This window comes from Pyrus communis, chromosome 2 (assembly GCF_041283825.1).
Source record: "Pyrus communis isolate YQ-2024b chromosome 2, ASM4128382v1, whole genome shotgun sequence".
In the NCBI taxonomy this organism is placed as follows: domain Eukaryota; kingdom Viridiplantae; phylum Streptophyta; class Magnoliopsida; order Rosales; family Rosaceae; genus Pyrus; species Pyrus communis.
In genome coordinates this window covers 3,195,983-3,214,967 of record NC_142566.1, presented here as the reverse complement: position 1 = coordinate 3,214,967, position 18,985 = coordinate 3,195,983, and the positions used below count along the sequence as shown (strand labels likewise).

Here is an 18,985-nt window from a genome sequence, read left to right as displayed (position 1 = left end):
GTGCAAGAAAGACATATGGGTCTGACCGTACCTGTCGAAAACTTATGACATGCCGAGCGAGTGATAATTGTTCTGTACAAGACAGACTGTTTTGATGATAGTATTTGTGGGCGAAGAGGGTCAGCCATGCAGTGTTTGTACATCGTGCAATTAGTTTTTATTATATAATATTTAATTTTAATTTTAAATTTTAAATTTTAAAATAATTTCTGATCGCACGATATACGATAAACAGTTACGATCACGGAATTTCTATAGTTAAGGCTATCTTTTCTAAAGTTAAGGCTATCCAGCAAGATTCTTTTCTAAAGTTAAGGCTATCTTCAAACAGAGCTTGCTCAACCATTTATATTTTAAATTAATCATTAATTTAATTAAATTAAAGTTGGATATTTTTAAATTTTGGCATTGAAATGAAATAATATTACAATTGAAGAGTTGGTTCTCAAAAAAAGACTAATAGGAAGCTACGTTTGACTAGCTTGATACCTCTTTGGCTAGAGATGAGTTTTCCTAACAAATCAAGCTTTTTTTTTTTATATACCTTTAAAGCCCTCCATTAAAGATGACCTTAAAAATCGAAGAGTTGGGAAATCGTTTTCAGCTTTGGGGGGTATTTAACGGGTGAATCCATGTCGCTTAAACCGCAATGCATACCTGCATTGACGTACAGAAGAACGAAAGCTTGCGAACCATTTGTGTGAACCCAAGATAATACAATTTCTATGCGGAGGAGGGATGAAATTTAACACCAAATTGTATGCAACTTCTCCGATGATCGGAATATGAGAAATTGGTACCTTTCGCCATGGAGGCGAGTCCAGGGAAGGAGGGCGCACTCACAAACAACGCTAAAGCCGGGAACATATAACGCAGGGGAAAGCCATTTGTAACTATAAAATTTAGTAGTACAACATACATATTTACTGGGTTCTTTCCCAGCTAATTGAAAACACATGAACTCCCTTTTTAGGCCTTTTGGTTTCGGGAGAGAAAAAAGTTCAACATACAAGCTGAAGCTGCAAATTCAACGATAGGGGTAACGATAAGGCTCTGCTACAACGGTAGTCCCAGAGTACTTACAGAAAACATTTTAAAAACTGGCACGTCCATAAAACAAGCGCTTGTGCTATTACAAAGATGGAGGAAAAAAACACGAGCCACAAAACTTACTCGCGTAGCATCCTCCGATGTAATAGCTAACGAGCGGAAAAGAGATCCCGTCATCAAAACCCGGGGTGGGGAAAAGTTAGACAGGAGACGTCTTCCTATTAGTGACCTGGGAATGCAGAATCGTACGACGAAGCAGCAAATATCCACAGCACAGACTTTCTGCTCCCTCGTTCTTTCAGCTGTCCCTTCTTACAAATACTATCTGTGAACTAGAACGAAGCTGGAACGCAAAGTTGCTTGGTTTCGGCTTCTCCTCAGCTTCTTGATGGAGCTTTATCTGTAATATATTAACAACTAAACAACATTAGACAAGATATACGGCAAAGGCAAAAACTACGCAGTTGTTACTAAGTATACATCTAAGACAAACATATAAACGAGATATGAACCCCAAAATGTTTACGTCGTGTGCACATCCTTGCAACAATCTTTGTATAGAGTGTGAAAAGTAGGTTAGTAAGACAAAAAAATTGAGAAATAGATGAAAAATAGTTTCACAAGCTAACATCAGAATTCCTTCCTTCGTCCACAATTCCTTCTCTCCTAGGACGAAAGTTGTTTCGTGTCCAGTTTAAGCATGCAAGTGCTTTTTGTTTGCCACGTAAGACACAACCTTATATTATTAACAGTTATAGGGCGACATGAGTTCATCTCATGGTGTTTCTCCCAGATGGAGAATCTAGATAGTAGGTCGGTTCGTAACAAATTGTATTACAGAAGGACCACAGGTACTTTTATAAGAAACAACAGTTGAAGTGATAGTGCAGCATTTCCACCGAAATCATCAAACTGATCCATTTTATGATTGATGACCTTCTAGATAAGAAGAAACCAATTTGTGCGGGAACCAATTGAAAACGATCTGACAATTCGGAATGATACTCAATACCTAAGAAACACCGATTATAAAACCCTCCCACCCCCATGGGCACATCAGTCTCATAAAACAGTATAGTGGTTAGGTCAATGTTCAGTATCAAGTTACTAATGAAAGTGAATGAAGGCAAGATACAAGAGATGAAAATTATTTTCTTGGAAAATCTTAAATGGTTGCTGACAAAATAAGGTATTCAACATCGCTGTTGACAGAAATATTCCAGGTCAAAAATTACGAAAAAATTAAGTTAAAACTCAATGTAAGAAAAAGGTAACTATGAGAAGAATATCACAATTTAAATTGAACTTAATAACAATTTTATTGTATAAATTATTTACTTTTAACTGAAAAATGTGATTCAAGCCCCCAAGAGCCCATCTGTGAGCTCACCTCTGTATCACAATTTTAAATATAGTTGTCATTGGACGTCGGGAATTCAAAACTAGTGTAAAGATACAGGGACTTAACACATTCAACTCTAAGTTCATTATCCCAAGTTTAGCATTGAAAGTAAATTTCTTTCTGCAGCAAGTTTTAAAACAAAAATTGCTTATAAAGGAAGTTAAAGAGAAACGGACAGAGAGTTAAAAACAAACAGTACAAACCTCATAGAATTCAAGCAATGAAGCGAATAATGTTGCAACTCCTTCAATTACAAATTTCTGGCCAATGCAGGCACGCATGCCAGAGCCAAAGGACAGGAACGCTGGATTTTTATCTGGATCATTCAAAACGAAGGAGCTCTCTCCAGTATGCACAATTTTTTCAGCAGGCCCTGAGAACAATTAAGAACCAAGTTTTGTCACACACAGAGCATGTTATAACATATTATAGAGATTAAACTCCCTATCATGTAGTTTAGGATAGTGAATATGTCAATTCATATCCAAGCTAACTCTAAATTCGCATGGAAAAAGCGGGTTCTAATTCTATAGAGATTAAACTCCCTAGGGTTATTAAGGATGCTTCTATCAAACAAAATTCTCTCTACGGTTATTTTGTACAGAGTAAACTACCTATCATTCAGTTTAGGACAGTGAAGCGTCAATTCATATCCAAACTAACTTTAAATTCGCGTGAAAAAAGCAGGTTCTATACAAGAATAAATTGAATATAAAATCCGCGAGTCGTGTAACAAAATAGGATAAAAGATTGGAAAGGGTAAATGATATAATAAAGTAAAAGCCATATACTGCTGCTGCATTTGCAAAAAAAAATGGGAAGGGCAAAGTATGATTAGTTAATACTGGTATAACTGAAAATGTACTGTAGGGAACTTGAAAACTATATACACATCATGGGAATGGGTAGGAATGAAACCTGAGAATGATTTATTGAGCAATATATCAGATCCCTCTCTAGACTTCGCTAAAAAGCGATATGGATTAAATTCACCAGCATCACTTCCCCAGTTGTAATCATCCATCTGTACCAGCTGTACGGGTACAACCACCCCTGCTCCAGCTGGTATGGTTGCACCACCTTTAAGATTCAAGTCTTCAAAGAGAAAAGAAAGAAAATCAATTTAAACACCTATTCTAGTAAAAAATGAAATCACAACCATCATGGAAGAGGGAAGAGGGGGTAGATGATGTTGAACTTAGCACCACAATTGGGTATGCTGCAACTAAAGATAAGTAAGAATCTCAAGGAGCATTGTCTGAACGGCATTCACACACAACACACAAAAACAGAGATGTAGAGTGAGTGATATCTCGATACAGAAAATTAAGCTTCTAAGAAATTGATTAGAAGTTTTACCATGTTTGAGAGAACATCTCTGTATCAAAGATCCAGGTGGCACAAGACGAGCAGATTCGTAAACAGTTGCCAGTAATAAAACCAACTTATGAATATCCAGTTGGCCTTCTTCCATTGAACTATATCGTGCCATAGTTATCTCCGAGTAGATCTTTGGAAACATAAATAAAGAAATTTAGGACAATAACAAGTTAATGCTTGTGATGCACACAAAAGCACGATCATCAATATCACAAAAACCCAGTAGATTTTCTAACATGTTTACTTAAAGGGGTCTCCAAAGTTACAACCAGACTAGCCATGAATTTCCCTGTGCCACTATGAAAGACAACTACCCTAGCAAAGTTATGATATATGTCAAGAATTCTGATTGCCTGCACAATGTCACAGATACGTGATGTCACATGGCACGGGTGATCAGCACCCTACATATCAATACATGGGTTAGTAGTGTTGGATAGGCTTTTGATAAAATAAAGTAATCCATTCTCAGTTCTGCAGCCCAAGTGACCATTTATACAAAAAAGTACCATATAAAATTGCCGGTTGTCCCACCACAACCTCTGTATTTGACTCAGTTTGGACATGCCAATCAGTTTAATTTTCAAAACATTGGTCAATATATCATTTTGAGTTTTCATTCCTACAATGATGAGTAGTGATTGTCTTATATAGTCACTCAAACTGATACTGCTTAAGATGAATACGTAATAACACATGAAACCTATCTACTATCTAATGAATAGAATTGTAATAAGAATAATAAATTATCATTATAACTCAAAAAATTATAATGAACTATCACTATTATTCTCATTAGCGAGAGCCATCTCTAATATGGGGAAGCTTTAATTTTTTTGGTGGGGGGTGTGTTGAGGGACTTCAAAAACGGAGACAGAAAAATTGTAAAATGAAGACATGAAGCACAATGAGCCAAGAAAGAGAACGTAAAGAGGTGCCTTGTCAACTAGATCAAATGTCAGTTTTGACAGGATAATTTCATGCAGAAACATTAACTAGAAAGGACTCAGACAGAGACAGACAGAGCAATGGAGAGAGAGGCAAAAAGAAGACAGAAGGGCAGATTACCTTATCTTGTATCTTTGGATGTGTAACAAGGCTCACCAAAATATTATTAATCAAACCAGCTGTGGTAAGGCATCCATGAAACATAATGCCCATAAGATTCCTACATGGTTCTTCTTCCCTTGGATTAAGATGGCCATTAAGTTCCTGAAAGATTAGGTCATTTACTATTACAACTTCAGAACAAGATGGTCCATCAGACGCAAACTCCTTTCCCCAGTTTTCTGTTTCACTACGGTGACTATGATCCTGACCAAATAGCATGCAGTTTATTTTGCACTGTCGAATAATATCTTGCGTTAAGCATTTCAGCTTTGTGCACAGAGACTGGTACTTCCAAAATCCACGCTTCCAAACAGGAGTAACATTATAAGAAGCCCAAAGACGAGCATCCTTAGCTATCTTCATAAGGAGCTCCTCATAGATAGTTGCGTTAGACCAAGCTAAAAATGCATCTCCAAAGAGTGTGGCTCCTAGCATGGTAAAAGCCATATGTTGAGAAACCATTTTACTGTCAACACTGGCTTTCGCCATAAAAGTTTGTATCCTCTCCAAGATAGAATCCACAGCCTTTCTACGGATCACATTTTCACTCTCAAGAATTTTTCCGCTTAATTCTGTCAATAGTGCTTCCTGTCCCTTTTGCACCTGCAAATGAGAATATCATTCAGCAAACAACAATGAATGTTGCCAAATGGAATTGGGAATAATCACACAAGAAAAGTTGTGGAGTTTTTCATTCAGTCTTTGACAAACCATCATACCTGATAAACAAATATTGATAATAAATTATGTTTGGGAGATAATAAACTTCTCATATGAATATAAACAGTATGCAGATAGTATCAATTAGCTCCCGCTTAGTTGAAGTTACTGATTCCATATGTAACATGTATAGACCAATCAATGTTCAGGAATTGGGACTACATTAGGGAAAGAAAAAAAAATCGTGCTTTCTACAAGGCAGTAACATATCTAATTTTAAAATCGTTTTAGTATGTTAGGGGAGGACTGTTATTTTACAGTTAAACTGTAGGAGAACCAGCGGTTAGATCAACAAACTAATCGTTCTGTTACATCCATAAATTCGTTTATTTCTTTCTTTTCCTTCCCTTTGTCCTTTCCCAAGTGTTTCAAGTAAGACCTGCAGATAAGCTGATGATAATTGATAAGGCAGTCATTTTACTGCTTTCTTTTCGTTCCCTTTAACATTCCGTCAATAAAATGCCACGGAGTAATAGCACCTACGTGCAGAAACAGAAACACAGGCTTTTTTCTCTTCTGGCATTAATGTTTTACAATCTCAATGCAGACACAAAACACCGGTACAACATAGTAAGCTTCTAAGCATCACAAATACAAAAGTAAAGAAAGCAGAGAAAGAGGAGCCATAAAATGGGGCTCATACCATCTCAAAAGAAGAAGCAAAGAGGCTTGACTTTCCAAAGGCCAAATGGAATGCCCTTCCAGTCAAAGGCAATTTATCAGCAGCCTTTAGTAGCATCTCTTTGATCAGAATTGGATCCTTTATTGACACTAATAGCTCAGTAGGACCCAACCACAACTTGACAACAGACCCGTATTTCTTGTGCAAACCGGATAGCACATCTGATCAACGCCAAACGAAAAGAGTAATCAGTTACATTGTTCACTCTGTCATCCAAATCACAAATTCATAGTCACCAAAAAATAAATGTATTTTCTACTACTCAACCTCTTCATGTTTAGGGGAACCTAGGAAAACTCAACAAAATCAACGAAATTTGTATCGATTCTCCTTCCTTCAACTTATATTCCAAGTGTTCAACATAAATTTCAAAATTTCAACTTATATACGTAGTGCCCTACATCAATTTCAATTTTGATGAAAACCCAGAAACCTTTTTTACACATATTACTACTGCTCTACTTCAAGTTCAAAACTTTTTAGAAAACCCAAAAACCGTGTTTGCTTATATTCCTGGAATTCTATTTCAATTTTAAATTTTGATGAAAACCCAGAAACCTTTTTTTACACATATTACTACTGTTCTACTTCAAGTTCAAAACTTTTTAGAAAACCCAAAAACTTTGTTTGCTTATATTCCTGGAATTCCACTTCAATTTTAAATTTTGATGAAAACCCAGAAACCTTTTTTACACATATTACTACTGTTCTACTTCAAGTTCAAAACTTTTTAGAAAACCCAAAAACGTTGTTTGCTTATATTCCTGGAATCCCACTTCAATTTTAAATTTTGATGAAAACACAGAAACAGGAACAATAAGCAAAACTTTCACTTCCATTAACATCCCAGCAACCAAACGCAGAAGTTGAGCCGAACCCAACAGCAAAGCTAATCTACTATACATAACCAGAAAAATTCCAATAACAAAAAATGCATTAGAGATAGAGACCGGTAAAATTTTCGCGGGAAAGGAGCTTGTGGTGGCCGTAGAAGGAAGGGCACGGCGGGCCGGGGATGGACCTGGCCTTGACCCACAAGCAGAGCAGCTTAAAAACCCTTGCGAGCAAGAAAGCGGTGACGACGATGAGGGAAACCCAAAGGAAGGCATTGAATTCTCTGGCGGCCAAGTCTCTGAGAAGAACTCGGCAGCAACTTTCGTCGGAATCGCAAGCTCCGGATCTCGAGAAATGGAAGAGAAGTGTGAAGAGGGTGTTTGATCCGCACGAGGAAGAAGAAGAAGTGGATGTCATTTTCTCATAGCAGAGGAGAAGAAACTGGGCAAGATCAACAGAAATGGTGCGATCGTAATCGGAACAAGTATAAAGTATCAAGAAATACAGGGATGGAAAGTTGGGAGTTGGACTTTTCAAGCGTAGCAGATTGTGTGCCCTCCTGATTGGGTGCATTTCTATCTTCTCCGTTAGCCCACATTAATATTTTATAAGAATGTAATATTTACGTATCTTATTTTACTTGTCGCATATTTTTGATAATTTATGTTCGTTAATTATATTCAATTCATCTGATTCGACGGTTATAAATTAAAAAGATATGTGAGAAGTAAATTATAATGCGTGGATATCAAATCTCATTTTATATTAATTTTTTATAAAAAAAATATATATATAAAATATTACTGTAACTTAATCGTGACTGGACAAATAAAATAAGACGGGAAGACAGACAATCTGCCTTTTCAAGTGCCGATATGTCTGACTTTTGTTTCAGTGTGCGCGTGTCGTTTTGTTTGGTTGTTTGGAAGCGAGAATAATGGTGCTGCAAGTGCCACGTTTGTGTACGTGTATTTTTCTTTCCCTTTTTTTATTACGAGAAAATTGAGCATTTGAACCAACATGACTGACATGATTGTTTGAAGTCTCAAAAGATGAAGCAAGAAATGCACATTGCCAAAAATTGTAGAGTTATAATCTTGGAGACAAGACTTGATTGGTTTCAACCTTCCTTATATTTATTGATTTGCTCTCTGTACTGTCTTTCAAGAGATCCGCGTCCAACATGAATTTGGCCACTCTCTAACTTTAATTTTTGTTTGACATTAGGACGGTTTGTAACTTAATTATTGTTTAACATATATTAAGTCTATGACATTAAAATTAAGAAAATGTAAGTTTATAAATACATGTCAGTCAACAATTAAACCAAAAAGAGATCACACTCATTTCGAATAAAAAAATTTGATCTCGTCTTTTAATCTCACTTTATTTTTTAATACTGTCAAAATTAAGTTATTTGACGTTATTTATGTCCATACTGATATAAATTTATCAATTTTAGAGTTATAAAATGTACCAATTTAATCTCACTTTGTGTATTGTAAAATGTACCAATTTTTGTTTTTGTAAGTACCTTTTTTTTTTTTTATGTAAAATGTATCCGATTTTTAATGTAAAACCTATTTTTCAATCTTGAATGTATACATTGTTTATATATATATATATATATATATATATATATATATAAAATGTACCAATTTTTCCATATAAAATGTACCACCATTTTTGTATAAAATGTACCAACTTTTAGTATGTAAAATGTACCGTATAAAAATTACCAATTTTTTGTATGTAAAATGTCATTAATATAAGTAATGAAAAATCATGGGTTTTATTTCAATATAATTTATCTTAATGTATAAGTATAATTTATTTTAATATTTTCAATTCCACACAAATCATGTATTTTATTTAAAGTCCCATTAATATAACTACAAATATCAAATTTTAATTTAAAATTATAATAACCTACATAGAAATGTATTATTATATTAATTTCAGAAACTTCAATCAAAAATTGAAAACCAACAAGGTTTCAATCAAAGAATGTTGATAAATAGGGACCACATCCAAAGTCACCCTTAAGTTTATGACAGTAAAGTTAATAAAAGGTAAGTTTTTAAATACTTGTTAGTCAACAATTGAACCACAGAGAGGCCACACTCATTTTGGGTAAAAAAAAAATTGAATTCGTCTTTTTACCTCACATATCTTTTAAAACTATCAAAATTAGGTCATTTGACCTCATTTATGTCCACACTAATAGAAATTTAACAATTTTAGAGTTGTAAGTTTGAAAATTTCATACCTCGTCAATAATAATGACTCATCTCTACTAGCATGATATGAAATGCCTGCACTGCCCTTTCATTTAACGTCTACATGTATATAGGGCAAACTGACTCGATTTTTGACAATTTCAAATGATAAAGTAAGAAATCTAGCTTCAGATGGTAAAAGGCAGTTTCAAAGGACAAATCAATAAATATACCCTTCAACTTTTGCAGTATTAGTGCAATCCCAAATTGAGTTGTTTTCAATGGACGCAATTTTAAGTGACAAAACTTTAAAATTAGAGTTAAGCAGCTTGTTTTGAAAAGAAAAAGGTAGATTACCGACCGGGCCTTACTCTAAAACGTATTATTTGACTTGTAAGTTTTGAAAAGTTAAATTAAAACCTAATCAAAACTTAAAACTTAATTACCAGCCGGGGCTAATCCGAGCCCAGCCCATTTGGGCGCCGGCCCTTCTTAAAAAGGCGGATTTGGCAGTTGTCCTCTTTGTCGAAAAAGCTCTTTCATTTTTCCATCCATCCCAATTTTTCCAGGAAAAAACAGAGATAAAGGAAAAAAAGCTTAGAAGCAAAGAAGAGAGAGAAAGCACACTCACAGAGAGAGATGATGACGTACGCAGCCACAGCTTCAAGGCCGCCGTGTTCTTCACAAACCCAAGTGCCCATTGCACGGATTGTGAGGGGCACTGCCCTCAACAGCAGCAGCTGCCGCAATAGTATTACCAGTTGCCGTCGGAGAAGCAATGGCTTCTGTGTAATTAAGGCCATGAAGAGCTCGTCTCCCCCAAGACTGACCTTGTCGAGCAGTTGGGATTTTCCGTCAGCTACTACTTCGGCTCCAAGGCTGCCCAGATTTGAAGAGCTCGATACCACCAACATGCTTCTCCGTCAGAGAATCATCTTTCTGGGTTCTCAGGTTTTCCCTCCCTCCCTCCCTCTCTCTCTCTCTCTCTCTCTCTCTCTCAATTTTGGTTTTCTTGCATCAGTATCTAATTTTTCGACATGGGGTTTGCTGCTACTTGTGAAATTTGCACTCTTTACTGTTTTTTGAAAGTTAAAAGTTCAGAATTTTGATGGGATTACTGTGTGTTTGTATTTCTTATTTACTAGAAGACTGAACTTGTATGTAAATTTGCACTTTTTTCTGTTTGTTGAAACTTGAAAGTTAGGAGTTAGAAATTTGAGGGGATTACTGTGTGTTTGTTTGTGTTTACTAACTTATGAAGAAGAAGCGTTGCTTTATTTAACTCTCTCTTCATTTTCCGCCCGTGGGCAGGTAGATGACATGACCGCGGATTTGATCATAAGCCAACTTCTATTTCTAGATGCTGAGGACCCCAAAAAGGACATTAAATTGTTTATCAATTCGCCCGGTGGTTCTGTTACTGCTGGTATGTTTTAAATATATTCGGCATGTTTGATCCTGGCACCTCTCTTATTTCATTGCCTTTGATTCTAATATATCCCTGGTATTGGAGATAACAAGACATACAAAAAACTACATATTGTTATTACATAAGTAGGTAAATCAATTTTCAATTGTACAATTGTAACATAACTTAAAGCATTGGCATGCAAGTTAAATAGTAAATGAGAGCAGCATATCATAACGCCAGGCTTTGGTAACAAAGCACAAAGGATTGCATATATTTACTACCTTATTTTTGCAACATAATGGATGAGGAAATGTTAAAAGGAGAGCACTGGAAGAATAAACTGCCATCAATGTAAAGGAAGTAATATATTGACTTGAGTAAGTGTGCTGCAAAACCACGAACGGTAAACTTTGATGTAATTTCTACTTACTTGTAGCTATTGATCATTACAATTATTATCTCGGATTGGGCTGTACAATGTCTGATGGCTTGGCTGGTAGCAGCAACTGTTGAAAAAACCCCGCACACTGGACCTTGTTCTTTGATATAACCAACGGCAATAGACTAAACTAGCAAATATAGAAAACTTAGAAACACACAAGAATTATACTGGTTCGGCAGAACTTATGCCTACATCCAGTTGTGATTTCCCTAGGTAGAGAAATCACCGCTTCTTTGATTAATAATAGAGATTACAGAACTTATGCAAACCCTAGAACTAATCTCAAACCTCTCTGCTGTTTGGCTGTTTTCTCTCTGCTGAAAATCAGCCTTGCCGCACCCTATTTATAGATATAGGGTTGGCTTACATGTCCTTTACAGATTATAATTCCTATTCTAAGTGGAATAGGAATTTAGACTTCCTTTCCAATTCCAAATAGACTTCTAGGATTTCTAATCTACATTGAATAAGGAAACTAAGATTCTTTCCTAGCCCTTTTAGGAGAAGAATTGGCGCACCCTTTCCCTAAAACAATCCTAAACAGAAAAGGACACAAATTGACGAGCCAAAAACTAACAATCTCCACCTTGGTGAGTCAAACCAAGTCTTGATCGTTTGCACCCCAGAGTATCTTTGAACCTTCTTGAAGTAGCTCTGGAAAAACTTCAAGAGTCTTCACCTTGGCAACCTCCTTCTTGCCTCATTGCACCTCAGGTGAGGAGGTGCTCCACTTTAATCAATCAACGAGATTGATCAAGTTCAAACAATGCTTGAACTTCTTGGCTGGCACTATCTTTGTAAGGAAATCTGCGGCATTGTCATCCGTATGAACCTTTTCAATCCAAATTTCCTTAGACTCCACCCAATCTCTGATTCTGTGATATCTTGCTTCAATGTGCTTTGATCTTCCAGAAAAAACCTGATTCTTTGCCAAGTGAATGGCACTTTGACTATCACACTTAAGCTTCACACAATCTTGAGTGATTCCCATTTGACTTACCAAGCCACTAAGCCAAATTGCTTCCTTTCCAGCTTCGGCCAATGCAATATACTCTGCCTCTGTGGTCGATAAAGCTGTAATTGGTTGCAGTAGTGCCCTCCAACTGATTGGTCCTCTTGCGCATGTAAACACATAACCAGAAGTTGACCTTCTCTTGTCCAAGTCCCCTGCATAATCGGCATCCACATATCCTAACACCCCTGCATTTTCCTTTTGCTTCTCAAACATAATCCTTTGTCGCCAAGAACCCTTCAAATAACGCAAAATCCACTTGACTGCATCCCAATGTTGCTTTCCTGGATTTGCCATGTATCTGGAAACAACACTGATTGCTTGAGCTATGTCAGGACGTGTGCATACCATTGCATACATGAGGCAGCCCACGGCATTAGCATAAGGCACCTTCTTCATTTCTTGTTGCTCTTCCTCGGACGTAGGACACTGTTGTCCACTTAACCTGAAGTGAGCTGCCAAAGGAGTCGAAACTACCTTTGCTTCTTGCATGTTGAACTTCTCAAGAACCTTCTGAATATACTTGGCTTGTGATATCCAAATCCTTCCAGCGGTCCTATCTCTCTGAATTTCCATGCCAAGGATCTTCTGTGCGGCACCTAGATCCTTCATGTCGAACTCCTCGCTCAACATCCTTTTCAAGTCTTGAATTCTAGACTTGTCTTGACAAGCAATTAACATGTCATCCACATATAGCAATAGCAATATGATCATCCCATCTTGGAACACATGATAGTACACACAACAGTCATACAAACACCTTCTAAAATTAATTTTCAGCATGAATGAATCAAACCTCTTGTACCACTGTCTTGGAGACTGTTTCAGGCCATACAGGGACTTCCTTAGCTGACATACTAGGTTTTCTTTCCCATATTCAACAAACCCTTCTGGTTGAGCCATGAATATCGTCTCCTCTAAATCCCCATGAAGAAACGCTGTCTTCACATCCATCTGCTCAATCTCCATGTCATGCTGAGCTGCCATTGCTAAAAGCAATCGGATAGAAGTATGCTTGACTACAGGTGAAAAGATCTCATCATAATCCACCCCTTCCTTTTGTGAGTACCCCTTAGCCACGAGCCTTGCTTTGAATCTCACGGCATCTTGTTCATGTAGTCCTTCCTTTTTCCTAAATACCCACTTGCATCCAACTAGCTTTCTGTCTTTGGGTTTAGGAACCAACTCCCAAACAGAGTTCTTGTAAAGAGACTCCATTTCCTCTGTCATAGCACTTATCCAACTATCTCGCTCATCACTTGCTATAGCTTCTCGATAAGTAGTCGGATCTCCTTGACTAATGTTAAGAGCATAATTAACTTCGTTTTGGTCAAACCCAAACCTGTCAAGTTTCTTCTTGTTCCGCTTAGGTTTGTCCAGTGCTATGCATCTTTGGAATGCAGGTGGATTGTTGGGTGGAGTTTGACTCCTTTGGGATATCTGGCGGATTGGAGTACCTTCAATCTGTCCTGTTTCTTGCTCCACCTGATTCCTAACTGGTGAATGATGCTGATGCTCTTCTTCTTCCTCAAAACCATCAGATTCGGCCTCTTGCTCAATTTGCTCCACCTAAGCTTCTTCTTCATCTGAACTGATTAACGGAATCTTTGTTGCTTCAATTCCAGCATCATCCTTCTTCTCCCTACTGCTCTCGACTTTATTCAGAGGCATGGTTGTCTCATCAAAGACAACATCTCGACTGACAACCTTTTTCCTGTTGTTGAAATCCCAAAGCTTGAAACCCTTCACTCCTTTCTCAAAACCTAGGAATATGCAATGTATAGACTTCGGTTTGAGCTTGGACCTTTCATCACTTGGAATATGTGCATAAGCACTACAGCCGAACACCCTGAGCTTGGAATAATCCACCGGCTTCTCAGACCATACCTCTTCTGCACTCTTAAAACCGAGAACTGTAGATGGTGATCTGTTAATCAAATAACTTGCATGATTAACAGCCTCTGCCCAAAAACCATCAGGCAATCCTGCATGAAATCGCATGCTCCTTTCTCTCTCCATGAGAGTTCGGTTCATCCTCTCAGCAACTCCATTTTGTTGGGGATTCTTCTTTACTGTGAAGTGCCTTATGATGCCTTCCTGCTTGCAGTAATCGGTGAACTCATTACTTGTATATTCACCTCCATTGTCACTTCTCAGATACTTGATCTTTCTTCCAGTTTGATTCTCGGTTTCTGTTTTCCATTCCTTGAACTTTGCAAAAACCTCGGATTTCTGCTTCATGAAATAAATCCAAACCTTCCTAGAAAAATCATCCATGAAAGTAAAAAAATACCTGGCTCCACCATTTGATTTAGTTGGAGCAGGACCCCAAACATCTGAGTGAATATAGCTGAGTTGCTCCTTACTTCGGCTATCTGCACTGCTACTTGCGAATGATACCTTTCTTTGCTTCCCAAGAACACAGTATTCACAAAAGTCCAGTTTGCAAGCTGACACGCCTTCCAACAGGCCTTGCTTGTGTAATTCTTGCAATCCCTTCTGGCTTATGTGCCCGAGCCTATGATGCCATAGTTCAGTCTTGTCTTCTATACTTTGATTTACAGAAACAGCTGCTCCCCCGACTATAGTGGTCCCAATTAACTTGTACAACTTATTGGGTTGTAGGTCACCCCGCATTACCACTAGCAATCCTTTGGTTACCCTGAGTCTTCCTTTTTTAGACTTGTACCCATAACCGGCCTCATCTAAAGTACCCAAGGAAATCAAATTCTTTCTTAGTCTAGGGACATACCTGACGTTCCCTAAAGCTCGTATCATCCCATCGAACATTCAGATTCGAACAGTGCCGATTCCTCTTACAGGACATGAAGAATCATCCCCCATTAAGACTTCCCCGCTGCTGACTCCTTTGAAAGTATCGAACCATTCTTTTACTGCACACATATGAAACGTGCATCCAGTATCCAAAATCCAATTGAAAGCCTTGGAGCCCGATGTTACCGAAAGAAGTTCCTCGTCACTCTCATGTTCGGTGACTGCACTAGCGGAACCTGAGCTTCCTTCCATCTTGGCTTTCTTTTCTTTCCAAATCTTGCAGTTCCTCTTCCAATGATCGGCTGAACCACATTCGAAGCAACCTTCCTTCTTTTCCTTTTTCTTCTTGGATTTTGAAGAGAAAAAAATTGAAGAGAAAAAAAATGAAAGAGAGTTGAGAAGTAGAGATAACTATCTGTGTCATTGTTGATATTCTTTAAAGCCTATGGAATCACTAAACTTTCAGAATGCAGACACAAAGTAATTGCATTATGTTCCTTTGATTTTAGAGTTTTCTACAAGAAAAAAGTGTTTAGATTTCTTTTTCCCATCCTACGTGTAAAAATATTTTGAGTTTTTTCCTACTAGAAAAGTGTTTCAACTGTTTCTCCTAAGTTTTCTGCCATATATGGTGCCTTTGGATATGAGCAATGTCTATGGCTTATATGAAAAAGTCATTACCAAAAAAATATCGTTCGTATAATTTTATTATAAATATATTTTGTGTGCCTTGTGAAGATAAGTTTTGACTTTTTGATCCGATTGTCCATTTCTTTTTATTGATTTTCTTTTCTTCTGCTTTGGATATGAGAGCGTAGTTAAAACAATACACCATTGATTTCTATTGACATGTAACAATAACAACTTGATAATTAAAAGTAGGGTATGAATTGACCAGCCCCTAGTGTTGTTTATTTATAAAATCTGTCAATTTCTAATTATGTGTTGAATCCAAGCAATTGCATATTTCATAATCTTTTTGTCTAATTTAATTGAGGAAGCTCAAGGGTGTGTGCGCATGGTCATTGATTATGCAAAACGATTTAACCACCACACTTTATAACTAGGATTTGCATCAAATTTTTTTTTTCTTGATTTTTTTTTTTTTTTTAATATTCGAGTCAGTAGTATGTAGAAGCTATGATATCTTTTATATTAAATACTCATTTTGAGTAACCTCAAGGATATATATCATGCATACTCTTTAGTTTCTACAAAAACACTTCAATAGCACCTACCACGGATGGTGGATAGTTTGTGCAATGGAATCGATATATCCATATATTATTTTGAACTTTTAGTCCAATTCTTCCCAGTGTAAACCACTACACGACAGGTTTTGGAAATCTATAGTTGCCTGAAGTACATAGTAAAAAAGATTAATGTAGGTGAGCAAGGTGTAGCGAGCAAAAGGTTTGGTTGGGAATAGACTAAATTTTGTTTATAAAGTTATAAAATGATGATAGTAAACAAGAACTTGACATGCTAGGGAAATACAAAGAAAAACAAAGATGATTAGCTTGGGGATAGAGTGAGTCTGCTCCCCAAAGGCATATTCTATATTCTTATAAAAACCAATGTGAAGACGATTTTAGTGTAAGGGACAAAAATGATTACCTAGGGGAATTAGACAAGCAACAATGAATTAAAAAAGAAACAACAACACAAGAAACTAACAAGTGATACTAGTATGAGGAGGGAGATTCTAAGTTGATTACTGTGTGGAACAAAGAAGATATGTATGGTTTGATGTTTGGGTACATTTTGTAACATCGAACAAAATTGGAGTGAGATATATGTTTGACGTGGGGTTTTGTTTTGAGTCCACATGGTTCTTTTATCTGAAAGTCCAACAGTTTATCCGTTGTTATGCATAATGCGTATTGAAATTTGAATGAGATAGAGGACGGGAAATTTTTGTGGAAAGGAAAGAGGACAGAGGGCTGAGTAGGCTAGTGTCAATGAAAAGATTGAATGAGTTTTGCTGAAAACAAATAAAATAATTGAAAAAGTTTCTAACTATTTCTGCTTTTGGGAAGCAAAGTAGCTGTTCTCCAGCTTTAGCCTCACCCCCCTCCCTTGTTATTGTGATGCGACGTGTGTTGGATTGAGTTGTTTTTTTCTTTTTAAAGTTCTCCACATTTTTCTTCTTTTATGTTCTTACCAACCTGCCCCATCTTGTAGGAATGGGAATATATGATGCAATGAAATTGTGCAAGGCAGATGTTTCAACTGTTTGCCTGGGGCTTGCTGCTTCTATGGGGGCCTTTCTCCTTGCTGCAGGTTCTAAAGGAAAGAGATTCTGCATGCCCAATGCAAGAGTGATGATCCATCAACCCCTTGGAACGGCAGGAGGAAAAGTAATTGCTTGTTATCTGCTTCTGTTGATGTCCATGTTTATGAGTACTGTTTGTTTTCCATAATGTTTTCAATATGATTATAAATCTGGCTTTTCACGGATACCAAAATCTTTATCCTTGATTCTACTGCATGTAGATGATGTTATCTAGTGTTTTTATTAGGAAGTTGTAGCTGACCATTAATTGCTTAAGATGCATTTACAAACTTAGTTTCCCCAAGCCTGATAGTCTCGGGCTTGAGGCATGGTATATATTATCATATGTTGTTCTTGCAAAGTTATAGACGACCATTGTTCTTTAAGTTTGTATTAGCTCACCCCAGCCTGATGGTCTCTGGTTTGAAGTATGGTCTATGCTAGTAAGCATCTTCTTTCAGAACATTACTTCATCAATTTGATTTTTTGTAAGAATCTACGTTCTATTTTGATTGGAAAATTTGATGTTCTTTTTAATGCACAGGAAGGTAGAACAATGCAGATATGCTCTTAGATTATGTACTTGGGAAGTTCTCATTTAGATTTATTTTATTTTTACAACGATGGCCAAACTTTTGGTATTTAACATATGATGCATGCATTACCTATTTCATGGAGGACGCATACATATTGTTTGAATATGCTGTTAAGATATTGTTTTTTGTTTACAAGGCTGATACATTTATCGGCATTTCATGTGAGTTCAGGCAACGGAAATGGGTATTCGAATCAGAGAAATGGTGTACCACAAGATTAAATTGAACAAAATATTTTCAAGAATCACAGGGAAGCCTTTAGAGCAGGTCAGGCATCAGATAAGATCTCTCCATAGTAAATATTCTGTGAGGGTCTCCTTCCCCTTTTTTTAAGTTTATTTTGTTGGTGCAGATTGAAGAGGACACAGACCGTGATAATTTCATGAATCCTTGGGAAGCTAAGGATTACGGGTTGATTGATTTCGTTATCGATGATGGAAAGCCAGGCTTAGTTGCGCCCGTAGGAGATTTCACACCACCACCCAGAACACGAGTCTGGGATCAATGGAAAGTTGAAGGGAGCAAGAAATCGAGAAAGAACTTGCCCTCAGAGCAAAGATTTTCCGACAATGGGAGAGAGGCTGAGAAGGAAAAGGAAGCACCCGCTGCTACATGAAACATTACACTAGTCTTGTGCTTTTTACCTCTGGTTTATTTTGATTATGTTGTAATGCTCACTCCTCATAGTATTGTAACGTAGGTCATTTGTCAAATAGTGAAAGTAGATTATTCAATATCTGCTCGGAGATTGACATATTTCTCAATTTTACGTGTCGGAAAGGGCACATTTAGATGTTTCACAGAATTTCTTCTCGGATTTGGATCCTCTCCTGAGCTAATGGAGAGAATCCTCCTGACCCATCATCGTGGACCGTTGGATTTTTATTTAACGGCTACAATTATTATAACTTTAAAGGGACCCCTCTGTTTGTAGCCGTTGGATAAAAATTCAACGGCCCACGATGATGGGTTAGCAGGAACCTCTCCATTAGCTTAGGAGAGGATCCAAATCCTTTCTTCTCCGCCCTCTATCTTATCGGTGGTGCATACTCCTCGTTAGTGGCGTAGAGTTTTGGC

The 18,985-nt window shown here is 37.1% G+C and overlaps 2 protein-coding genes across 2 annotated transcripts; one reads left to right on the top strand and one right to left on the bottom strand.

The window, feature by feature from the left end:
* Nucleotides 1-882: 882 nt before the first annotated feature.
* On the bottom strand, nucleotides 883-7,794 carry LOC137747609 (cytochrome P450 734A6). The gene is made up of 8 exons (XM_068487747.2): nucleotides 7,775-7,794; nucleotides 7,295-7,737; nucleotides 6,306-6,505; nucleotides 4,901-5,545; nucleotides 3,812-3,962; nucleotides 3,371-3,547; nucleotides 2,656-2,825; nucleotides 883-1,450 (listed from the first exon to the last, which is right to left on the bottom strand). Coding segments are annotated over exons 1-8 (1,890 nt in total). The 5' UTR covers nucleotides 7,777-7,794; the 3' UTR covers nucleotides 883-1,348.
* Nucleotides 7,795-9,926: 2,132 nt separating this feature from the next.
* Nucleotides 9,927-18,713, top strand: LOC137747368 (ATP-dependent Clp protease proteolytic subunit 3, chloroplastic). Its single transcript, XM_068487467.2, has 5 exons — nucleotides 9,927-10,348; nucleotides 10,709-10,823; nucleotides 17,222-17,397; nucleotides 18,080-18,175; nucleotides 18,261-18,713. The coding sequence occupies exons 1-5, from the start codon at nucleotides 10,037-10,039 to the stop codon at nucleotides 18,522-18,524; spliced, it is 963 nt and encodes a 320-aa protein (XP_068343568.1). The 5' UTR covers nucleotides 9,927-10,036; the 3' UTR covers nucleotides 18,525-18,713.
* Nucleotides 18,714-18,985: the final 272 nt, after the last annotated feature.

Excerpts from the sequence above, each read along its gene's own strand:
- LOC137747609 (XM_068487747.2), bottom strand. Across the intron at positions 5,546-6,305 it reads TTGCTTCTTCTTTTGAGATG|GTGCAAAAGGGACAGGAAGC; the intron begins GTATGAGCCCCA and ends TCTCATTTGCAG. Across the intron at positions 2,826-3,370 it reads GCTCAATAAATCATTCTCAG|GGCCTGCTGAAAAAATTGTG; the intron begins GTTTCATTCCTA and ends AATTGTTCTCAG.
- LOC137747368 (XM_068487467.2), top strand. The coding sequence starts at position 10,037 with ATGATGACGTACGCAGCCACAGCTTCAAGGCCGCCGTGTTCTTCACAA. Across the intron at positions 17,398-18,079 it reads TTGGAACGGCAGGAGGAAAA|GCAACGGAAATGGGTATTCG; the intron begins GTAATTGCTTGT and ends ATGTGAGTTCAG. Across the intron at positions 18,176-18,260 it reads CAGGGAAGCCTTTAGAGCAG|ATTGAAGAGGACACAGACCG; the intron begins GTCAGGCATCAG and ends TTGTTGGTGCAG.